General features: G+C 43.2%; 1 protein-coding gene across 1 annotated transcript in view; it reads right to left on the bottom strand.

The window, feature by feature from the left end:
- Positions 1-18,542, bottom strand: part of col11a2 (collagen, type XI, alpha 2) — an 81,244-nt gene that overhangs the window by 13,807 nt on the left and 48,895 nt on the right. The window contains exons 16-44 of the mRNA XM_064348908.1: positions 18,231-18,287; positions 17,679-17,732; positions 16,975-17,028; positions 16,325-16,378; positions 15,895-15,948; positions 15,089-15,142; positions 14,567-14,611; positions 13,516-13,569; positions 12,210-12,254; positions 11,784-11,837; positions 11,478-11,522; positions 10,924-10,974; positions 9,945-9,989; positions 9,497-9,550; positions 7,908-7,952; positions 7,326-7,379; positions 6,314-6,421; positions 5,534-5,587; positions 5,099-5,152; positions 4,632-4,676; positions 4,283-4,336; positions 4,079-4,123; positions 3,898-3,951; positions 3,505-3,558; positions 2,785-2,838; positions 2,188-2,385; positions 1,174-1,227; positions 653-760; positions 71-178 (exon numbers count right to left, since the gene is read on the bottom strand). Of these exons, the coding sequence (XP_064204978.1) occupies positions 71-178; positions 653-760; positions 1,174-1,227; positions 2,188-2,385; positions 2,785-2,838; positions 3,505-3,558; positions 3,898-3,951; positions 4,079-4,123; positions 4,283-4,336; positions 4,632-4,676; positions 5,099-5,152; positions 5,534-5,587; positions 6,314-6,421; positions 7,326-7,379; positions 7,908-7,952; positions 9,497-9,550; positions 9,945-9,989; positions 10,924-10,974; positions 11,478-11,522; positions 11,784-11,837; positions 12,210-12,254; positions 13,516-13,569; positions 14,567-14,611; positions 15,089-15,142; positions 15,895-15,948; positions 16,325-16,378; positions 16,975-17,028; positions 17,679-17,732; positions 18,231-18,287 (1,809 nt within the window). The remainder of the gene's footprint in view (positions 1-70; positions 179-652; positions 761-1,173; positions 1,228-2,187; positions 2,386-2,784; positions 2,839-3,504; positions 3,559-3,897; positions 3,952-4,078; positions 4,124-4,282; positions 4,337-4,631; positions 4,677-5,098; positions 5,153-5,533; positions 5,588-6,313; positions 6,422-7,325; positions 7,380-7,907; positions 7,953-9,496; positions 9,551-9,944; positions 9,990-10,923; positions 10,975-11,477; positions 11,523-11,783; positions 11,838-12,209; positions 12,255-13,515; positions 13,570-14,566; positions 14,612-15,088; positions 15,143-15,894; positions 15,949-16,324; positions 16,379-16,974; positions 17,029-17,678; positions 17,733-18,230; positions 18,288-18,542) is intronic.

The following is an 18,542-nucleotide window of genomic DNA, read 5'->3' as shown; positions in this document are numbered from 1 at the left end:
AATGCAAGAGTGGTTGCAATGCTTTGGACAAAGTTTTTCCCGCCCCAAACGTTTCGACCCCGTTGCCGACCTTGTCGCCATCCTCTCCTGGAACGCCTGGGGGTCCGGCGGGGCCCGGGAGACCCACGGGGCCTTGGACACCATCACGTCCGGCCGGACCGATCGGACCTTTCTCACCCTGAAACAGAGAGAGAGGAACGGAGGGAACGAAAGAGGGGTAAACAACAATTACAGTTGTTCTTTGTTGGTTTTTATAGAGCACATTGTCAGAAGAATAATAATACAAAACCGAGCTGGACCAAAGTTTTCATATTGCTCCTGAGTGATAGATAGTGTCTCTCAACCAGATAGATAGTACTATTATTGTTACTGTATATGTATATGTATATGCATATGTATTTTAGCAATGGATCTTCGGTTCTTCGTACTTCTTCTGCGTGAACTGTAGGAAGAAGTACAGAGAACTGAAGATCCGTCGTTCCCCTAACTCAAGATTCACTCATAATTTTCAAAAGATACAACTTGAATTTTTTTTTTACCGTGTACATCTCCCAGAGTACTTGGACAGAGGTACAACCATAGGCAGATGCTGCTTAAATTAATCTGAAGTTTTGCCCCGTTGGACCGTAAGTTTTCGCGGCGGGCTACTCACGGGAACTCCCTTCTCCCCTGCTGGTCCCGGGGGTCCCTGGGGGCCGGGTCTCCCTGGGGGGCCGATGGGGCCTGCGCCGCCTGCTAGCCCTCTTTCACCTGGGGAGCCCTGTTGGGGGGGTGGGGGGGGGGGGTGTCCAGAGATTTGGGGGTTTAGCAAAGAGATGCTGACCAAACACAGACCTGACAGAGAGACTGAGAACGCACTGTTTGTTAACTCATCATCTATTTATAATGATTTGATATATAACTGTGCAGCAATGATATATTAACTACATTGTAACTGTAATGCTATGTTATACTGGAGTAAATCTAACTGTTGATAATTACATGTCTATCACTGTTTATAATAATGATTGGTTATATAATTATGCTGCACAGTGCTGTACTGTGTAATACTTTGGTTGATCTAACCCACTGAATGTACATCTTTGCAGGTCGCTCTGGGTGGGAGATTCTGCTGAAAAAATGAAAGTGAAAATGAAATTAAATGTGTTTAAAATGCAGGAGAGAGATTATTACCGCTGGGCCAGGAGGTCCTGCAGGTCCCTCTCCTCCCTTCAGTCCTCCACCTCCCTGCAAAGCACAAACATTGATAAGTGGTCACTGCAAACAAGAAGTGGTCACTGGCAAACAGGAAGTGGTCACAGCTCTGTGTCTTATCTGATGAACACCAGGCTATTAATATGAGATAACCAGAAACAGAAAATAATGCACATGCAAATTTGTATGGGTTTTAACTGTAAGCAAGACCATTGTGGATGCAAGCATATAGCCTGGAGGCCTGAAATGGTTGATTTTTGCCTTGACAATCATCCATAAATAAATAAACAAGTGAATAAAAAATTAAATTAATTAATAAGATGTAGCGCAATACTGTGACATTGTTTGGTAGGTAGAACTGCATTGAGGCCCATCTGCTGAAAAAGGAAAGGACATACACAGGCTATGCAGAATACCCTCAAACAACATTTAACACATGCATTACTATGGGGCCTAACACAGACCTGAGAGGCACACCTAGAATTCACAAAATGCCCATAAGGCAGAGCCCTGATGCATGCTCAGAGTGAATGTGTACACTTCAGTAAAGTAAGGCCCTTATTTCATTTCTGAAGTTAATTTCTATCGGTCAAATCCTTTCATAAGCAGTTAGTAAGGTGATGGCCAGTGTGCATTCAAAGTGTACATTTAAGCAATGAGGAAAAACAGTAAAAAAAAAATGGAACACAAAGTGTAAGGATTGTGTGAGATTGTGATTGTGCCCGAGACCCATGTTTACTCTACATGCCTCTTGTCTGAAAGTGTGGTCATGCCCGACTCATGTAGATACGCTGTCTGTACACTTGTAGTGCTCTCAATTGCATTGCACTCAACAGAGTGGGTCTGTAAAACTAAAACTAAATGTAATACAGAGTAACGGTGCTTATAACGTCATTATTTGAATAATTTGCCCTCTCTCTAGGGTGGAAGTGGCCACGATGGCAGAAGATGGCGTATTCCCGGCCAGCCCATTCGACGATTCGGCCTGCTTACGGGTGTGCCTGGCAGTCCCCTCTCCCCTGGGAATCCCCTCAGACCGGATGGGCCGTCCTTGCCGGGAGGTCCAGGGATTCCCGGGTCGCCCTTCGTCCCCTCTTTCCCAGAAGGCCCTGAGAGTCCCTGTTCTCCGGGAGGCCCCGGGGGGCCGGGATGCCCACGCTCGCCCATAGGGCCGGTCTCACCAGAGGGCCCCTGGGTAGAGAAAAAGAGAACAAGAGAGAGACAGAGAAAGAGATGTAGAGAGATACAGCAGGAAAAAGAGAGCAAGAAGGGGGAAGAGAACAAGAGAGAGAGCGAGTGAGAGAAAGAGATGAAGAGAGAGAGCCATAGACAGAGAGAGATTGTGAGAGAGACAGAGAGAGCGATATAAGAAAGTAAAAACAGTGTGAGAGATAGTGGCAAAAAAGAGGGCGAAAACAAGCCAGAGACTAAGTGACTAACATAGCTAAAGTATTCCCTAAATTCTTTGGCCTATTTCACAGATAGCGTTGATATACTGACCTATCAAAGCATCTTTTTTTGTAAATAAAACACGCACCTCAGTCTCAATTACAGTTGCTGCGTATGAAACTGTCCGTGCACGGATTTTACCTGAGGACCAACAACGCCGGGAGGGCCAGGTGGACCAGTCTTCCCTTGGAAACCCTGAGGAAGAGAAAGGAGATGAACACAGATTCTAATACAACCGCAACTATTATATGGATTTTAAAAGTTAATACTACTACTACTACTACTACTACTACTAATAATAATAATAAAAATAATAAGGACTGTTGAACTATATGGAATATTTTCAGATAAGTGAGGCCTGCAGTGTAAAGTCCACTCGAAATCGTTTCACGACTCATGCCACGTCACAAATTCCCACTTCCCTCCATCATTACAGGTCGATTCAAAGGGAAATGCAGACTTTCGTTTATTGAAATGTGGTTTTTCAACATCTCACAAGAAAATCTGGTGAAAGACAGCTCACTGTACACCAATGACACAAACAAGCATGAATAATCCCAGTCCCCAAATCAGGACAATTCATGATACACCACCGCAGTATATAGTGCACTATTATTATCTAGTATTGTAGTATTGTCCTGCGTTGTTCCCAGTCTTGTGCAGTGTAACGGAGGACATTACAAAATACAGAGGACACTCCTCCACTCAACTAATGGCAAACACGATCTAACTTACTGTTAGCAATGTGGCCAGAGAGGTGCATCATGGGGAAAATGAGCATTGCCTCAGAATGAAGGGAAACCCCTCAGAGAGGAAGGGAAGAAGAGTCGAAGGAAAAGGGTGAATGGAAAGGAGACTCACCACTTCTCCCCGCTGCCCTGGGTGTCCTGGCAGTCCATCTTTCCCTGGAGGTCCCTGAGAGGGAGAAAAAGAGAGAGGGAGAAAGAGAAAGAGAGAGAGAAAGAGAGAGAGAGAGAAAAGAAACAATAACATTACGCTAATGATGCTAACATTCCCACTGAAAAAATACTATATGTGATTCATGTTTTCCATCTTTGACATAAGGTTGAGTAAGGTTGTGAATAACAATATTTTTCTTTCTTTAATTTTTTACCACATCCATTGATTTAAACTCACTGTAATTCACCCTCACTCTCATCCATGATATAGAATTCACATTCAAAACACCTCTGTGACAGATCATGTTAAATTGAATAATCATCATCATAACCATAATATGCGTATGTATCTTACAGGAGGCCCCTTTGGTCCAGGGAATCCGTTCGCTCCTTGAGGTCCAGGCAGTCCCTGAATGGGGAGGAGAGAAAGGCGTTCATTAAACAGGCCAAGGCAGGATTGACTCGATTCTGACATTAATTTAATTTGCGTTTAATTGATGTCTTTTCAAAAAAAAACTGCTGCACCAGTCACTCACCCTCTCCCCGGAGGGACCTGGGGGCCCATCACCACCTGACGTACCCTGAGAAACAAGAGACGGAGCGGTGACCAAAAAAAAAATTGCAGTCATCGTCACTGCTCTCACCAAGAACTCAAAATGGCCGCCGCAGGGTTCCATGGAACCACCACTGCTGTACCACTCCCAGCAACCTTTGGGAGGAACGGGATTTGCGAGTCTCACCTTGGCTCCTGGCTTTCCAGTTGACCCCCGCGGGCCTCGCTGACCCCTGGGCCCCTGAGACCGGAGAGAAGATTGCGCTTTTAATGTTGAAAATATGACCGTGAACAATTCCCCAAATTCTGCGGCTCTGCAGCGGTGCGTTTCAATGGGTGACAATGTTGGGAATTCAGTGTGAGTGGGAGAGAATCTGAGAGTGAGCCCTTTGCTGATTGGCTGCACAATATACTGTGTGATCATGGATAGGTTGTGCCATCCTGTGCATTTGCTGATTGGCTGTACTATGTTGTGCCATCATTATGGATAAATCATGTGACAGTAAATTTGTGGGGGAGGGGTCACAAGATAATACCGTTGGTCCTCTTTGTCCTCTTGGTCCAGACTTTCCAATCAATCCCTGAAAAACAAATTACATCATGACATCATTGTATTGCATCATTACATTGACACCATCAAATGACATTGTTTCATTAAATAATTGCATTACGTCATCACATTACAGCAGAACATATGGACACCTTTCCCTCTCATCCTGGGTGACCATGATGTGCACATTTTACACAGCAAGATGTTTGGTGTAAAATCAACTCTTTCTACTCTAACCAAGTATATCTGATCCACATGATTGGACTCACATAAACATAAACACTCAACACTGAGACAAAATAAAATTTTTTGTTTACATTTTACATGTTTATGATACACATGTTTATATACAATTACACCCATTCATTTGGGCTGAGCTTTAATGCTAGCCGCCCCAGCAGGGAGCCGACGCTCTTTTGGGGTTCAGGGTCCCCCCCCCCCAACTCTCCTTACCCTTGTGCCCTTCTCGCCGTTGGAACCAGGGAATCCTGGGAAACCAAGGGAACCCTGGGAAGAGAGCAAGGGCAATGTCACACTTCGGTCGAGACATATGCCCTCTCATGGGTTCATATCACATCGTAAGCTTCTAAAGGGGCCTGGCTATGTTAGCTTAGCACATACCCTATAGGCAAATCAGGTTGTGAACTCTGTTTTCATAACATTCCAGCTGAAATAATCTCATTAATATTCATGAGTGGGCGTGGCCAGAGACAGCATCACTGCCAGTAAATGTCTTAAGCCTTAGTCTTAGGCACAACATGGACATTCATTTACTGAAATATAGCTCTAAACATTCCTGTTCAGACTGGAACCTACGACAGAGAGACAAACTATCTGGTTAATATACAGAATCTGGACAAAGTACGGGACAGGAAGTTCACACAGTACCTTGGGTCCTTGTCTTCCTGGATAGCCAGGCAGCCCAGGAACACCCAGTTTACCCTGAAATAGGAACACACCATCCAAAATGATCAAATACAGTTTGTATCCTCATAATTACTATGGTTACCACTTATACAGCTAAGATGCTTTTATCTACAGCAATGGTTTATCAAGACTATCATATGAATGCACATTCCAAATTTAAATATGTTCAGAAACACTTTAAACTTTAACAGATTTAAGGGTAGCAGGGTTTGGGGGGTAGTTTTAGTTCATTTAATGCAGGTACTTACACTGTAAGTATGTAACACAAAAAATAACGTGGGATAATGTGGAATACAGATTATTCCTGGGCCATTCACAAAGCATGGAGATTCCATCACCCTGCTCCGATACCTGGACTATGCCCCACCTCCATCCCAAAACCCCAACCCCACCTGTGTTCCCACCTGTCCCCCAACCCTACCTTCTCTCCCCCCACCACCACCTTCTCTCCCCCAACCCCACCTTATCTCTCCCAACTCCACCTTCTCTTCCCCACCCCCACCGTCTCTCCCCCAACCCCACCTTCTCTCTCCCAACCCCACCTTCTCTCCCCCACCCCCACCTTCTCTTCCCCAACCCCACCTTATCTCTCCCAACTCCACCTTCTCTCCCCCAACCCCACCATCTCTCCCCCAGCCCCACCGTCTCTCCCCAACCCCACCTTCTCTTCCCCACCCCCACCATCTCTCCCCCAACCCCACCTTTCTCTCCCCACCCCCACCATCTCTCCCCCAGCCCCACCTTCTCTCCAACCAGACCGAGGGGTCCCAGCTCGCCAGGGGGCCCCACACGACCCTTTGGCCCCTCGGGACCATCCTCTCCACGGGGGCCTGTCACTCCAGACTCTCCCTGGGAATCAAAGCAAAAACCATCAACACTAATCAATAATCAATAATCAGTCAACCATAATCAATAATGAATAATCAGTCAGTCATTCTGCTAATACCCAAAAATGCCTGAAACTCTCAATTAACACTAATCAATAATCATTAACCACATTAATCAATCAATAAATCAGCCTATATCCAAATACGCCAGATAATCCATATTAACACTGATAAATAATTAATAATCAACCCATCATCCAGCCAATATGGAAATATGCCTGTGTATCTCACTCAACACAGGTCCATAATTATTAATCAACTAATCATTCAGCCAATATGGAAATATGCCTGTATATCTCAATCAACGCAGGTCAGTTAAACAATCAATGAACGGTATTCAATCAATAAATCAACCAATCAATAATAAAATGAAAGCCAAGATTGATAAATAATCAATAACCAAATGTAGTCTCATGTAGTGTCTCATTCAATCCATGCAAGTCCATAATAAATAACAAAAAGCTGGAAAATAAGCTCAATCAAATCAATTATCAATAACATATCACTGCCAAAAATTTCTGTCGATCACAGCTGATAATCAATAACCAATATCCCTGAGAATTTCATTCAGTCAACGTTGCTCAATAATCAATAATGAATTAATTCATGCCATTAGATATAGCTCAGTGAAACTTCACTAGTGTGATAGTTTCAATTTAAATTCAATAATAGAATTTTCAAGGGAAACAAACTCAAATCCATATGTTCCAATATGAGTTCAGACGTGAGCTGTGCATGGTAACTAAATCTTATACTTGGTGAAATGTTGATTAAACACATAACAAAATGTATGAATTAATACACATGAGCTAATCATCTGCAAGCCCCGCCCCCTTCAAGAAAAATCAGTCTGTCAATCATCTTACTCTGTCTCCCTTCACTCCGAAGTCACCCTTAATTCCTGGGAATCCGTCTTCACCCTGAAAGAATGACATCATCAGTGAGATCATCGCCAAGATTGGAATGACATGATCAAATTCAGATCAATGGCATCATCAAAAGATTACCACCGAGATCGGAACGGCAGCATTGATTTTACATCAATGACATCATCAATAACAGTATTATAACACACAGAGTGGAACCATCAATACAATGAACGTTATGACAATGGCAATATTATTATTAAGGTAGTCTTAATGAGTTATTTTAGGAAATTTTTGTACACTGAGCAAAATGCAATTAAGATATGTTCATAGAGCAACTAGAGAATGTTTAATTACACTTTATGAGAAAATGAATAATATATTAGGCAAGGATTTTGTACAGTATTACATACTCCAATGAATACAATGTTGCCCCTAGTGGCCACAGTCAGTAACTGCAATGGCAATGGCCTTGTATAGGCTGAGTTTACCTATTACTTGACCTAACATCACAATCACACAGCAGAATTCACAGAATTTACACATCCTCATCTTAATGAATAAGAGTGATGAGGCATTTACCTTCTCTCCCTTGTGTCCTTTCAGACCACGAATACCTTGGGTTCCCTGCAATTATAGGGTCAATTAAACAATTTAATATTAATTAATGAATTAATTGTTTTTGTAGCAGAATACACACAAAACCTTCTATGGTTACACATGGGATTCTCAATATCAAGACACAAAAAAACATCACAAATGAATAACGTGTGGCAATGCTCAGAGTTATAGTTCACTGCACTTATTGTACGTCGCTTTGGATAAAAGTGTCTGCCAAATAAATGTTATTGTAATGTAGTTCATAGTTTGTGGGACATAATACACATTTTTCTATGTAAAATTCAGCTTAGAACACATCTTAAGCCATTGAAAGCCTAAAATAGCCCTAGTCCATTTTCTTGTGCAGCTGTGTCTATTTAAGGTGAATAAAACAGCGGTTTTACTGTCTCCTGTAAGAGAAATTGTGGGGACTTCGGCCATTTTGGAATGTAAACAGTTCGCTCCAAAATCATCTGTTCCCAAAAGGAATGTATGTTTTAGTGGATGTCTTTTCTAAAAAAATGGAACCTATTTTTATCTTTCTAAAACATTTAACCCTCAGTTAATCTGGAGAGGACAGATCTGTCACCCGAGGTTATCGTATGCAGTTTACAGCTGTAAACCACCCTTACAACCACTTATCAAACAAGTTCTCTCACACTTGGGTAAAACCCAAAGAAAAAATAAATCACTTAACTTAAAGTATTGTCACAAAGGGCAAGATTAAAATGAAAATGTTCATTCTCAGAAATAAAGGTACAGTGGAGGTACATTTTTGATCGTTGAGGAACACATTTCCCAAATGTACCCTGAAAGGTACAATAATGTTCTATTTGAGTACTAATATAAAAGCAAAAAAGGTACAAATGAATTATTAAACCCATGACTAGGGGTACAGTTTTATGTCCCTACACAGAAAAATATTCAGTGTTAATTCAAACAGAGAAACCACTTAACAGAGCGTAACTCTAACAATAGGGTCCATATGCATTCTGTAAGAATACATTTAACACTGAACATTTTACTGTGTTATAAGATACCACCCCAGTGACCGGCTTTGTACCTTTTTTAGGAACTTTTTCATACATTTTTTTTCTGAGCGAGCTGGTGATTCACAGCTGTAACAGTACACCACTTTGAACACAAACACAGTGACAATTATGATTATGATGATGATGATGATGATGATGATGATGATGATTAATAATAATATGGCAGCGACGATCACTATTTTTGTCTTTGTCTTCTCATAGCTTACTAGTACGTATGTTCCAGAAGATCAACCGTTTGGGTTCTGAGGTTCTCCACTGAAGTGCTACTGAGGATGGGAAATCACAAGAACCGGATTTAACAGCCCCTGTGGATTTTAAAGACCTTGTGCAGGTGCAGGTATGATTTAAATATCTGATATGCCAGATATCTCGTTCAGACGGTAAAAAAAAAAAAAAAAAAAGCCAAGCAGACAGTTCCTCACACACCATCATACCAGTGGTAACACACCTGGTAACAAACCCCCATTATAATTACCCATAATTCAGTAGTGGAGTGTCAGAGGGAACCCGGAAGTTTACCTTAATTCCACGAGGTCCGGGGTAGCCGATAGTGCCCTGAGGCCCACTGGGACCCTGTGGGGGGGGGGGGGGGGGGGGGAGAGGGTCAGCAGGAGGGGAGTGCGAAAATCACACACGGAGTGACCAGAGTACAAACAGCGTGCAATGTGGTCAGCTTGGAGCCTATCCCAGGATGCACTGGGTGAGAGGCGGGAATACACCCTGGACAGGACACCAGTCCACCACAGGGGACACACACCATTCACTCACACACTCATACTTACAGGCAATTTTGAGTCTCCAATTAGCCTACCCGTGTGGGTTTGGACTGTGAAACTCACATGCAAAGTCCACACAGAAAGGCCCGGACCAGGATTTGAACCCAGGACCTGCTTGTTGTGACAGCGCCTCAGTGCTATCCACTGCTATCCCTCCCGATTTATTTTTGGTTGACAGAAAAGTGACCCACCTGATTTCCTTTGGTTCCCGCTGGACCCTCTTTTCCTGGGTGACCCTAAAACAACAGATGGCATATGTAACCTGCACCCCTTTCCTTTAGAAAAAACAAAACAAAAATACAACCAACAAAACAAATACAAGTAAAGCCAGATAATAGCTTCAGGATTAATATTCTCCCGCATTTTTCAGCAAAAAAACAAAACAAGACCAACTGCCTGACCAACATCTCAGACTGTGTCAAACTATCCACAATCAAACTATTCATGCCATAGCATATATGGGTAATTACGATATATCTCATATTTTGGAATATTAACTATCACAAGTGAATTTTTACTTATTAACAAAGAGCCAGACTACAGGGTGTCTGACAGTTTATTGGAAAAGAACTGAAAAGGGACAATGAACTGAAAATCTGATTTGGATTTTTTGATATTTTGACCAATATGGTTTATTACTGTACTATGAACAGCAAAAGTGGAAAGAGGGACTTGGGAGAGACTGAGGGAAGAACTGGAAGGAGGCCTCGTAAGGTGTCATAAGTGTGGAAACAGAGGGCTCATAAGGCATCATAAGTGTGGAAACAGAGGGCTCATAAGGCATCATAAGTGTGGAGACAGGGCTCATAAGGTGTCATAAGTGTGGAGACAGAGGGCTCATAAGGCATCATAAGTGTGGAGACAGAGGGCTCATAAGGCATCATAAGCGTGGAGACAGCGGCCTCATAAGGTGTCATAAGCATGGAGACAGAGGGCTCGTAAGGTGTCATAAGCGTAGAGATAGAGGGCTCGTAAGGTGTCATAAGTGTGGAGACGGAGGGCTCGTAAGGTGTCATAAGCGTGGAGACAGAGGGCTCGTAAGGCATCATAAGTGTGGAGACAGGGCTCATAAGGTGTCATAAGTGTGGAGACAGAGGGCTCGTAAGGTGTCATAAGCGTAGAGACAGAGGGCTCGTAAGGTGTCATAAGCGTGGAGACAGAGGCACTTACTGGAGGGCCGTCGGCTCCTGGCATTCCCGGGAGACCTGGCTTCCCGTGGTCCTGGAAAATGCAGACACAAATACAGGAGCTGGTGACTGAGTGTTTTCGCCATCTAGTGGTGAGAATACTCAGGGAGAGCATTGAGTAACAGTTGGTTTCACAGGGTCACTGTGGGTGATTAATAAATGAGTATGAGCGTGAGCGAATGAGTCCAAAAGTGAGTGATTCAGAGAGTGTGTGAGTGTGTCAGTGAGTGAGTCAATGAGAGTGAATGAGTCAAGTAGATGAGTAAGTGAATCAGTAAGTAAATTAGTGAATGAAAATTATTTAATGAGTGAGTGAGTGAGTGAGTTCATCGCATGGGTTGGTGGGAAGTCTACTTCAAATGCATTCTAACGTGTAAACAAAAATATACATTATTCAGGAAAATTGAATGTAGCAAATGCAAAGAAATGAGCGTACTGCGAGTATCTTCTTTTATTGTCAGTTCACGGACCTCGTATTCACAAATAGTTTTAACAAATTTCACCTGACGCTGACTGATCATTCCCCACAGCCCTTACCTTCTCCCCTGGTGGGCCGGTTGCTCCTTGAGGTCCTGGCATTCCCTGGAAAGAGACAAACCTCCGATGAGCCACTGCGTCTCACAGACGCATGGTACTATATCCACAACAACAACCACTATGCTTCAGTGGAACTTTGAAGCTTGTGCACATTTACAGAGTGATTATAACTGGTGAATGATTACCAGCGATCAAACACTGTTACTGTTCCCTGCTCCTTCAGATGGCTTTGATCTTTCCGGAACAATTAGGACAGATTTAGGATTTTCGCTCAGTGCGTGTCATCACAAAGATCGCACCCCTCACCTGAGTTCCTGGAGTACCTTGCTGCCCAGGGGGTCCTGGCTCACCTTGAGGACCCTGAGAAAGTTGGAAGAGTGGAGTGGGGGGTCAGGGGAACACAAAAAGGTGTGGAACTTCCAGGTGAACACAAAGAGGTGCATCACTTCCAGGTGAACACAAAGACGTGCATCACTTCCAGGTGAACACACAGAGATGTGGAACTTCCATGTGAACACAGAGAGGTGCATCACTTCCAGGTGAACACAAAGACGTGCATCGCTTCCAGGTGAACACAAAGACGTGCATCACTTCCAGGTGAACACAAAGAGGTGTGACAATTCAGCAGGTCTACCACGACACTGTACAGGGCTCCCGCTGCAGTGCTATAATGGTGCTAAGGTCGTTAGCAGCAACACTGATTTTTATGGGCATCACGATACGGACACTCACCAGATTTCCCTTCGGTCCATGAGGACCATCGTTTCCTCGCACGCCCTGGAGGAAGAAGGGGAGAGAGAGAGAATGAGAGAGTGAGTGACCAAGAGTGAGAGAGAGAGAGAGAGAGAGAGGGGGGGGGGAGGGGTAATAATTAATCAGTAAATCACTGATGGCAAAAACTTTCACTCTCCTTGTTATATCACCTCCGCAGTGAGTCAAGGTGACTGAATGCATTGACTTATGATATGAATGATAACTAATTTCCATAATGCCTACATTACACCGTCATAAGCCTGGCATAACACCTGTCATAAGCGGTCATGCCAGTATATTACAGCTTGCAATAGAAGTTTTATGCATTGATATAATTCACACTGGAATCACTTTGTGGCAGTTCATTTGAAATCTGCTACGGAAAAAAAAATGCTTGATGCATTTGTCACATCACAGTGATATGACACATGTCATGGCTTGTCATTACAGGCATTATGTCATCATCATGGCAGTATTATGGAGACTTTATGGTGTATATTACTACCAAAACTGACAACTATTTATAAAAGAAATTAATGAAAAATGACGCCACATTTCACAGTTGGAGAAAAGGCTGAAATCTTCTGCGAGGGAAGTTTTGTCCCTAATGTACTGCTTGGCGTGAGAGTGAACTAATGTAAATGACACTGTACATGACAAATAGCTGAACATGCTCTAATAATGCATATAGGAAAATACTAATTTTAACTGAACTCAGATAAAATCGTACCATTGAGGTCTGCAAAAGACAGACCTCAATGGTATGATCACAAAACAATATTAACCGAATGACCATAATCTCCACTGCGACATTCATTTCAAGTAATCCTTAACCCATGATTCAACATTATTGCACATTACCATCAAATTACTTGGCTTCGCACCACCTAAAAATAGCGGCTTGCAGATTTTAGCACGCGGTTTGTCATCGATGTCTACGAACTGTGTGTCAACAGCTCTCTGTATGTTTGGGGCCTGGATATTTTTAAACATATTCATTTGCTGTCACGGTGTGATCTTGCAAGGAGGTCCTGGTCTTATCTGGTCTTGTTGCCATGGCGAATGAGGCCTAAAAATATATTTTATAGGGTAACCTTTCAAGTTTATGAGAGGGGAGGAGGAGGGGGAAAGGGGGGTGTAACCAAAGACAAATACAGGACTTCGTGTTCTGTGCAAAATTGAATTGACCACCAGTGTTTCTGATGGAAGAAAAACATAATTTGGGGGAAAAGTGTTGAGTGGTAAAACACGGCAGGGTGGGGGGCAGGGAGGGGGCCACACTCACAGGGGGTCCTGGGATCCCAGTGGGGCCCTTGGGTCCCAACAGCCCACGGGGTCCCTAAAACAGTGCAGAGAAACGACAGGACAAAAAAACAACAGAGAGAGAGAGAGAGATTAATAATCAATCAGATGAGTGACAATTCAAAAGGCACAACACCATGTAAAATTTCTTAATAAGAGAGAAAGAGAGAGAGAGAGAGAGAGAGAGAGAGAGAGAAAGAAGAGAGAGGGATTAATCCGACTGGCAGAAAAGGGGGAGGGGCTTTGCAGTACAAAACAACCACTGAGGGGAATATCTGGAGAGATGCTTCAACAAAGGTAGGCATGATGGAAGAGAGAGGACAGACAAGAATACAGACAAACAGAAAGACAGACAAACTGACAGACAGACAAAGAAACGGACAGACAGACAGACAGACAAACTGACAGACAGACAGACAGACAGAAAGACAGACAGACAGAAAGACAGACAGATAGACAGAAAGACAGACAAACAGACAGGCAGACAGGCAGACAGACAGACAGACAGACAAACAAACAGAAAGACAGACAGACAAATGGACAGACAGACAGGCAGAAAGACAGACAGACAGACAAACAGACAGAAAGAAAGACAGACAAACAGACAGACAGACAGAGAGACAGACAGACAGACAGGCAAACAAATAGACAGACAGACAGAAAGACAGAGAGACAGGCAGACAGACAGGCAGACAAACAAACAGACAGACAGACAGACGGACAAAAAGACAGACAAACAGACAGACAGGCAGACAGACAAACAAACAGAAGGACAGACAGACAAACAAACAGAAAGACAGGTAGACAGACAGACAGATGGATAGACAGAAAGACAGACAGACAGACAGACAGATGGATAAACGGACAGACAGATAGACGGACAGACAGCCAGACAGAAAGACAAACAGAAAAACAGAAAGACAGACAGACAGACAGACAGACGGATAGACAGACAGACACACAGGCAGACAGACAGACAGACAAACAGACAGACAGGCAGGCAGACCGACAGAAAGCTGGAGAGAAACACTCACGGGTTCACCTGGCAGTCCTCTGGGTCCAACCTCCCCATCGTCTCCCTGACAACAAAGAAACAGAACAAGAGCATAAACAGCAAAACAGAGAATAGCAAGAGAGAAAAAATGAAGAGAGTGAGAGAGAGAGACAGAAAAAGAAACAGCACCTTGCTGAAATCCTGGCTGACTCAGAAAGCACTAAAGGTTTATTGTTCTTTCAGTCTGGGCTTTTTTTCTTTTAAAATGAATTCTCTTTGTCATAAAAAAACATACATTTATTTTGAGCAAAAATAGCAATTAAAAAAAAAAAACATTCATTTTTTTGGCAGGCCTCAATTTTTTTTCCTTTTCAACACACAACATTGGTTGATTTGTTGGTGCCCGTGAAGAAAATCCAATCCAGGGCTGGGCTGATTTTTTTTAATTTTTAATTTTGGTAAATGTAGTTGCGGTGCTGTAATAGACTGTGATGCCTTGACTATGTTCTGCTTCACTGGATGGCCTGAGCCCTGACCCCTTCCTGTTTCCTGTTGCTCCTACCCTTTCTCCGTCCTCTCCGGTTGGACCTGGTGGTCCCATGCCTCCAGCTTCTCCCTGAAACAGGTGAGGAAAGAGAGCAGAATGATTAGCATCTTAGCAGCTTATGCTACAATTAGCCCTTTGGAATTTTGGAATGTTTTTTTTCTTCAAAATTCTAAGTCAGTGTTCTAGAATTCCATTGCTTTCAGTTACCAGTAGTGATTGTGACATCAGCATTAGAATGTTCAGTTAAGAACATTCTAATCACATATTTGTGGTCTTATACCTTAAAGGGTTAAATACTAGGTTACCAATCAGTCATGCTGAATATTAAGATACAGTCCTTATAACAGTACAATATTCAGTGTAATTTCAACTACAACAGAGTTTATATACGACCCACAAGAATAAACTCAATCAGAATAAAATGTACTCTATCAGGGTGGATTTTGACAGATGGATTTTGTTTTATTTTATTTTTGAATGTACAAGCACTGAAGTATAACACCTGCCCCACCTGAGATTCGAACAGGTAAACAGATAGATGACATCCTCCCCTAAACCCCAACATTTACCCTTTCCCGTTCCCCTCTTCCAACCTGGAACATTGTGATAGGGTGGGATTTGCTTCCATTTACAAACTCAGTTTTCTTCCTTGTGCTGCATCACTGCCAAACAGAGAAGCTAATGGTGGAGCCTTAGTGTACTTAATTCCATTCTCTTCATTCGAACTAACTAAATAGAATATTCTATTCTACTCTATTTACTGTCTATTTGTAGTATATCGATTAATTCATTCATTTCCAACGCTATCTTTGTGTACCTACCCTGTGGCCCTTGTCACCAGGGAGACCAGGCAGCCCGTCGAACCCACGATCGCCCTAGGAGGGATGGAAAGAAAGAGAGAGAGAGAGAGAGAGAGAGAGAGAGATAGCAATGGAGGAGAGAGAGGAAGAGCACATGTTAATGGTGACAGGATATGCCATGCTCAAGGCAAGGAGGGGAAATAAAAAAAAAAACAGGACGTAACCCAAACACATTTTAAAAGAGAGAAAATAATCTAGTTTACTTCAGCGCACAATTTTCCCAAATCTGGCACACACACACACACACACACACATTTGAGCCAGACTGAAGAATTCATGCTTTTATACCACAGACAAACAGAGGGACAAACACAAACGCGCGGCCTGGCGGGGACATCGCTGCGTGGAGTGCTAACCGCGATGGAGAATCAAACCAGGAAGTGACAGATACCTTCCCACCCGATTCACCGGGCATGCCTCTGGCACCATCAGCTCCGGCTCGACCCTGCAGAGAGACACCGAGAAGAAAAGACAAATAAATACTTGCGGTACAATCGACAGAAACTCTATGGCAAGCTACCTTGGAGTATGGAAATCTAGCTTCAATTTATCAGCATCATTTTATTATTTCATTTTCCTTTATTGTTTTATTTCAGCCTGTCACTTGGCAGTGTGGCCAGTACACTTCTGCTTGGCACTTAGCACTGAAGAGGGGGATTGTGTGTAATGACTCAGAGGCAGCCTGGCATTGTACCCAGGTAAATTACCCGTACATCAGTCAGTTTGCACCTAGAAACTGGGACATGCTATGAGTGACACTTAGACACAGCTTCTCACACTGGCAGAACCAGAACCTGAATCAGAGCCAGAACCTGAATCAGAATCAGAATCAGAACCTGAATCAGAATCAGATTCAGATTCAGATTCAGATTCAGACTCAGAATCAAAACCAGGACCAGAATCAGACTCAGAATCAGAATCAGACCCAGACCCAGACTCAGACTCAGACTCAGCCTCAGCCTCAGACTCAGACTCAGACTCAGACTCAGACTCAGACTCAGACTCAGAATCAGAATCAGAACCAGAATCAGAACCACTTACCCTTCGGCCTGATTTCCCCGGGGGTCCAGACAATCCCTGAGGTCCCCTGGGGCCCTGTGTGGTAAAAACTGGGGTTCAGTCTCCATATACCGGAGCAACAGATTATCACAGTACACCAGCACCTCCAGCTCAACCAACACGATCCATAAAGCTTCATGCTTTCTGTATTTATATCAGAGCGCAGTACAGACACCACACACAGGAGGTGAACGAGACACACAAGCTGAGCAAAATTCCTGTAGCTGAACATCGGTAGGGTATCCCATTGCCCCGTAGTTGAAGATTACTGTTGTGTTATCTGGTTGCACTACACTTTCATGGATTCAATGACTACAATGTGTTTTAGCTTCTTACCGCCCGGTGACTTTATTGGTACAAGACCACACAGAACATTCCGGCTTGTCTCTGGCAACATGACACCATCCCCCTGCGACCCTGGGCCTCTTAATTGTCAATCAACGGTGTTGGGGGCGGGCCCAACAATATCATAGCTGAATAATCTCTACAGATTACACCACGTCACTAGTTTTTCCATCAAATGGCCTTGGGGTATTTGTATCTGATTTTTCTGTTGTTGGTGAATTGGGGGGGGGGTGGATGTAAATCCTGTTTCACTGTAGCTGGACGTTAAGCAGGGGGTGTGAGCCCCTCCCCCCATCCCCCTCCCCCTACGCAGGACAAACATCTGGCCAGGTGCACCTTACCTGAGGGCCTGGGTCTCCAATATCGCCTTTCAAGCCAGAACTTCCAGGGGAACCCTGAAAATAAGAAATATCACTTAAATAACAAACACAGTAGGGTCACCAAAGCCAGCACTTCTGAACTGGAGTTCCACTCCGAATCCACCCTGGCCAAAGTCGGGTACGCCGCCAGACAAATTCTCTAAAAAATATATTTTTTTAATTCGAATGAATTACATGAAACTGAACAAATCCCATTCACAAAAGGCAAAATAAATGTCATTAAAATTGCATATCGCTTAATTTAAAACCCCAAAAGAACATTTAGGCCTGCTGTTCAGGGGTCACATCAAAGGCAGTACGTGGCTTGCTTTTGAGAGCGGTGTGCCACGAGATTTGGTAAAATTTAGTGAGCAGCGAAAGGAAAACATTTGGGAAAAGCTTAACCATGCTGCTAATACAGAGGGGGGGAAAAAAAACTCATTACAACTGTTTCTCCCCAAGTGAGGAAGTGACCTATTGGAAACAAGCTCCGCCTCTCCAACCTATAGAGAAATGCAGCCCAGGGTCACTCACCAGGGGCCCGGGTCTACCGGTGAATCCCATTGGTCCAGGAGGGCCTTTCAGCGCCAACTAGTGGTGGAATACAGAACAGCAGGAAGTCAAAAGGAAAGTCAAAATGCACATTTTTGCCAAAGCCTACATATTGTACTTTGACATTTGATGTGTTGACTCTTCTGATCTTTCAGTGTAATTGCAATTTGTGAAATTAGAAAAAGAAGGAATGGATGAATATATGAATAAATAAATAATAAATAAATAAATAAATAAATAAATAAATAAATAAATAAATAAATAAATAAATAAATAAATAAATAAATAAATAAA

This window comes from Anguilla rostrata, chromosome 8, assembly GCF_018555375.3.
Source record: "Anguilla rostrata isolate EN2019 chromosome 8, ASM1855537v3, whole genome shotgun sequence".
NCBI classification, from domain to species: domain Eukaryota; kingdom Metazoa; phylum Chordata; class Actinopteri; order Anguilliformes; family Anguillidae; genus Anguilla; species Anguilla rostrata.
Note: the sequence above shows the minus strand (reverse complement) of the source record. Positions and strands in the feature narration are given on the sequence as shown.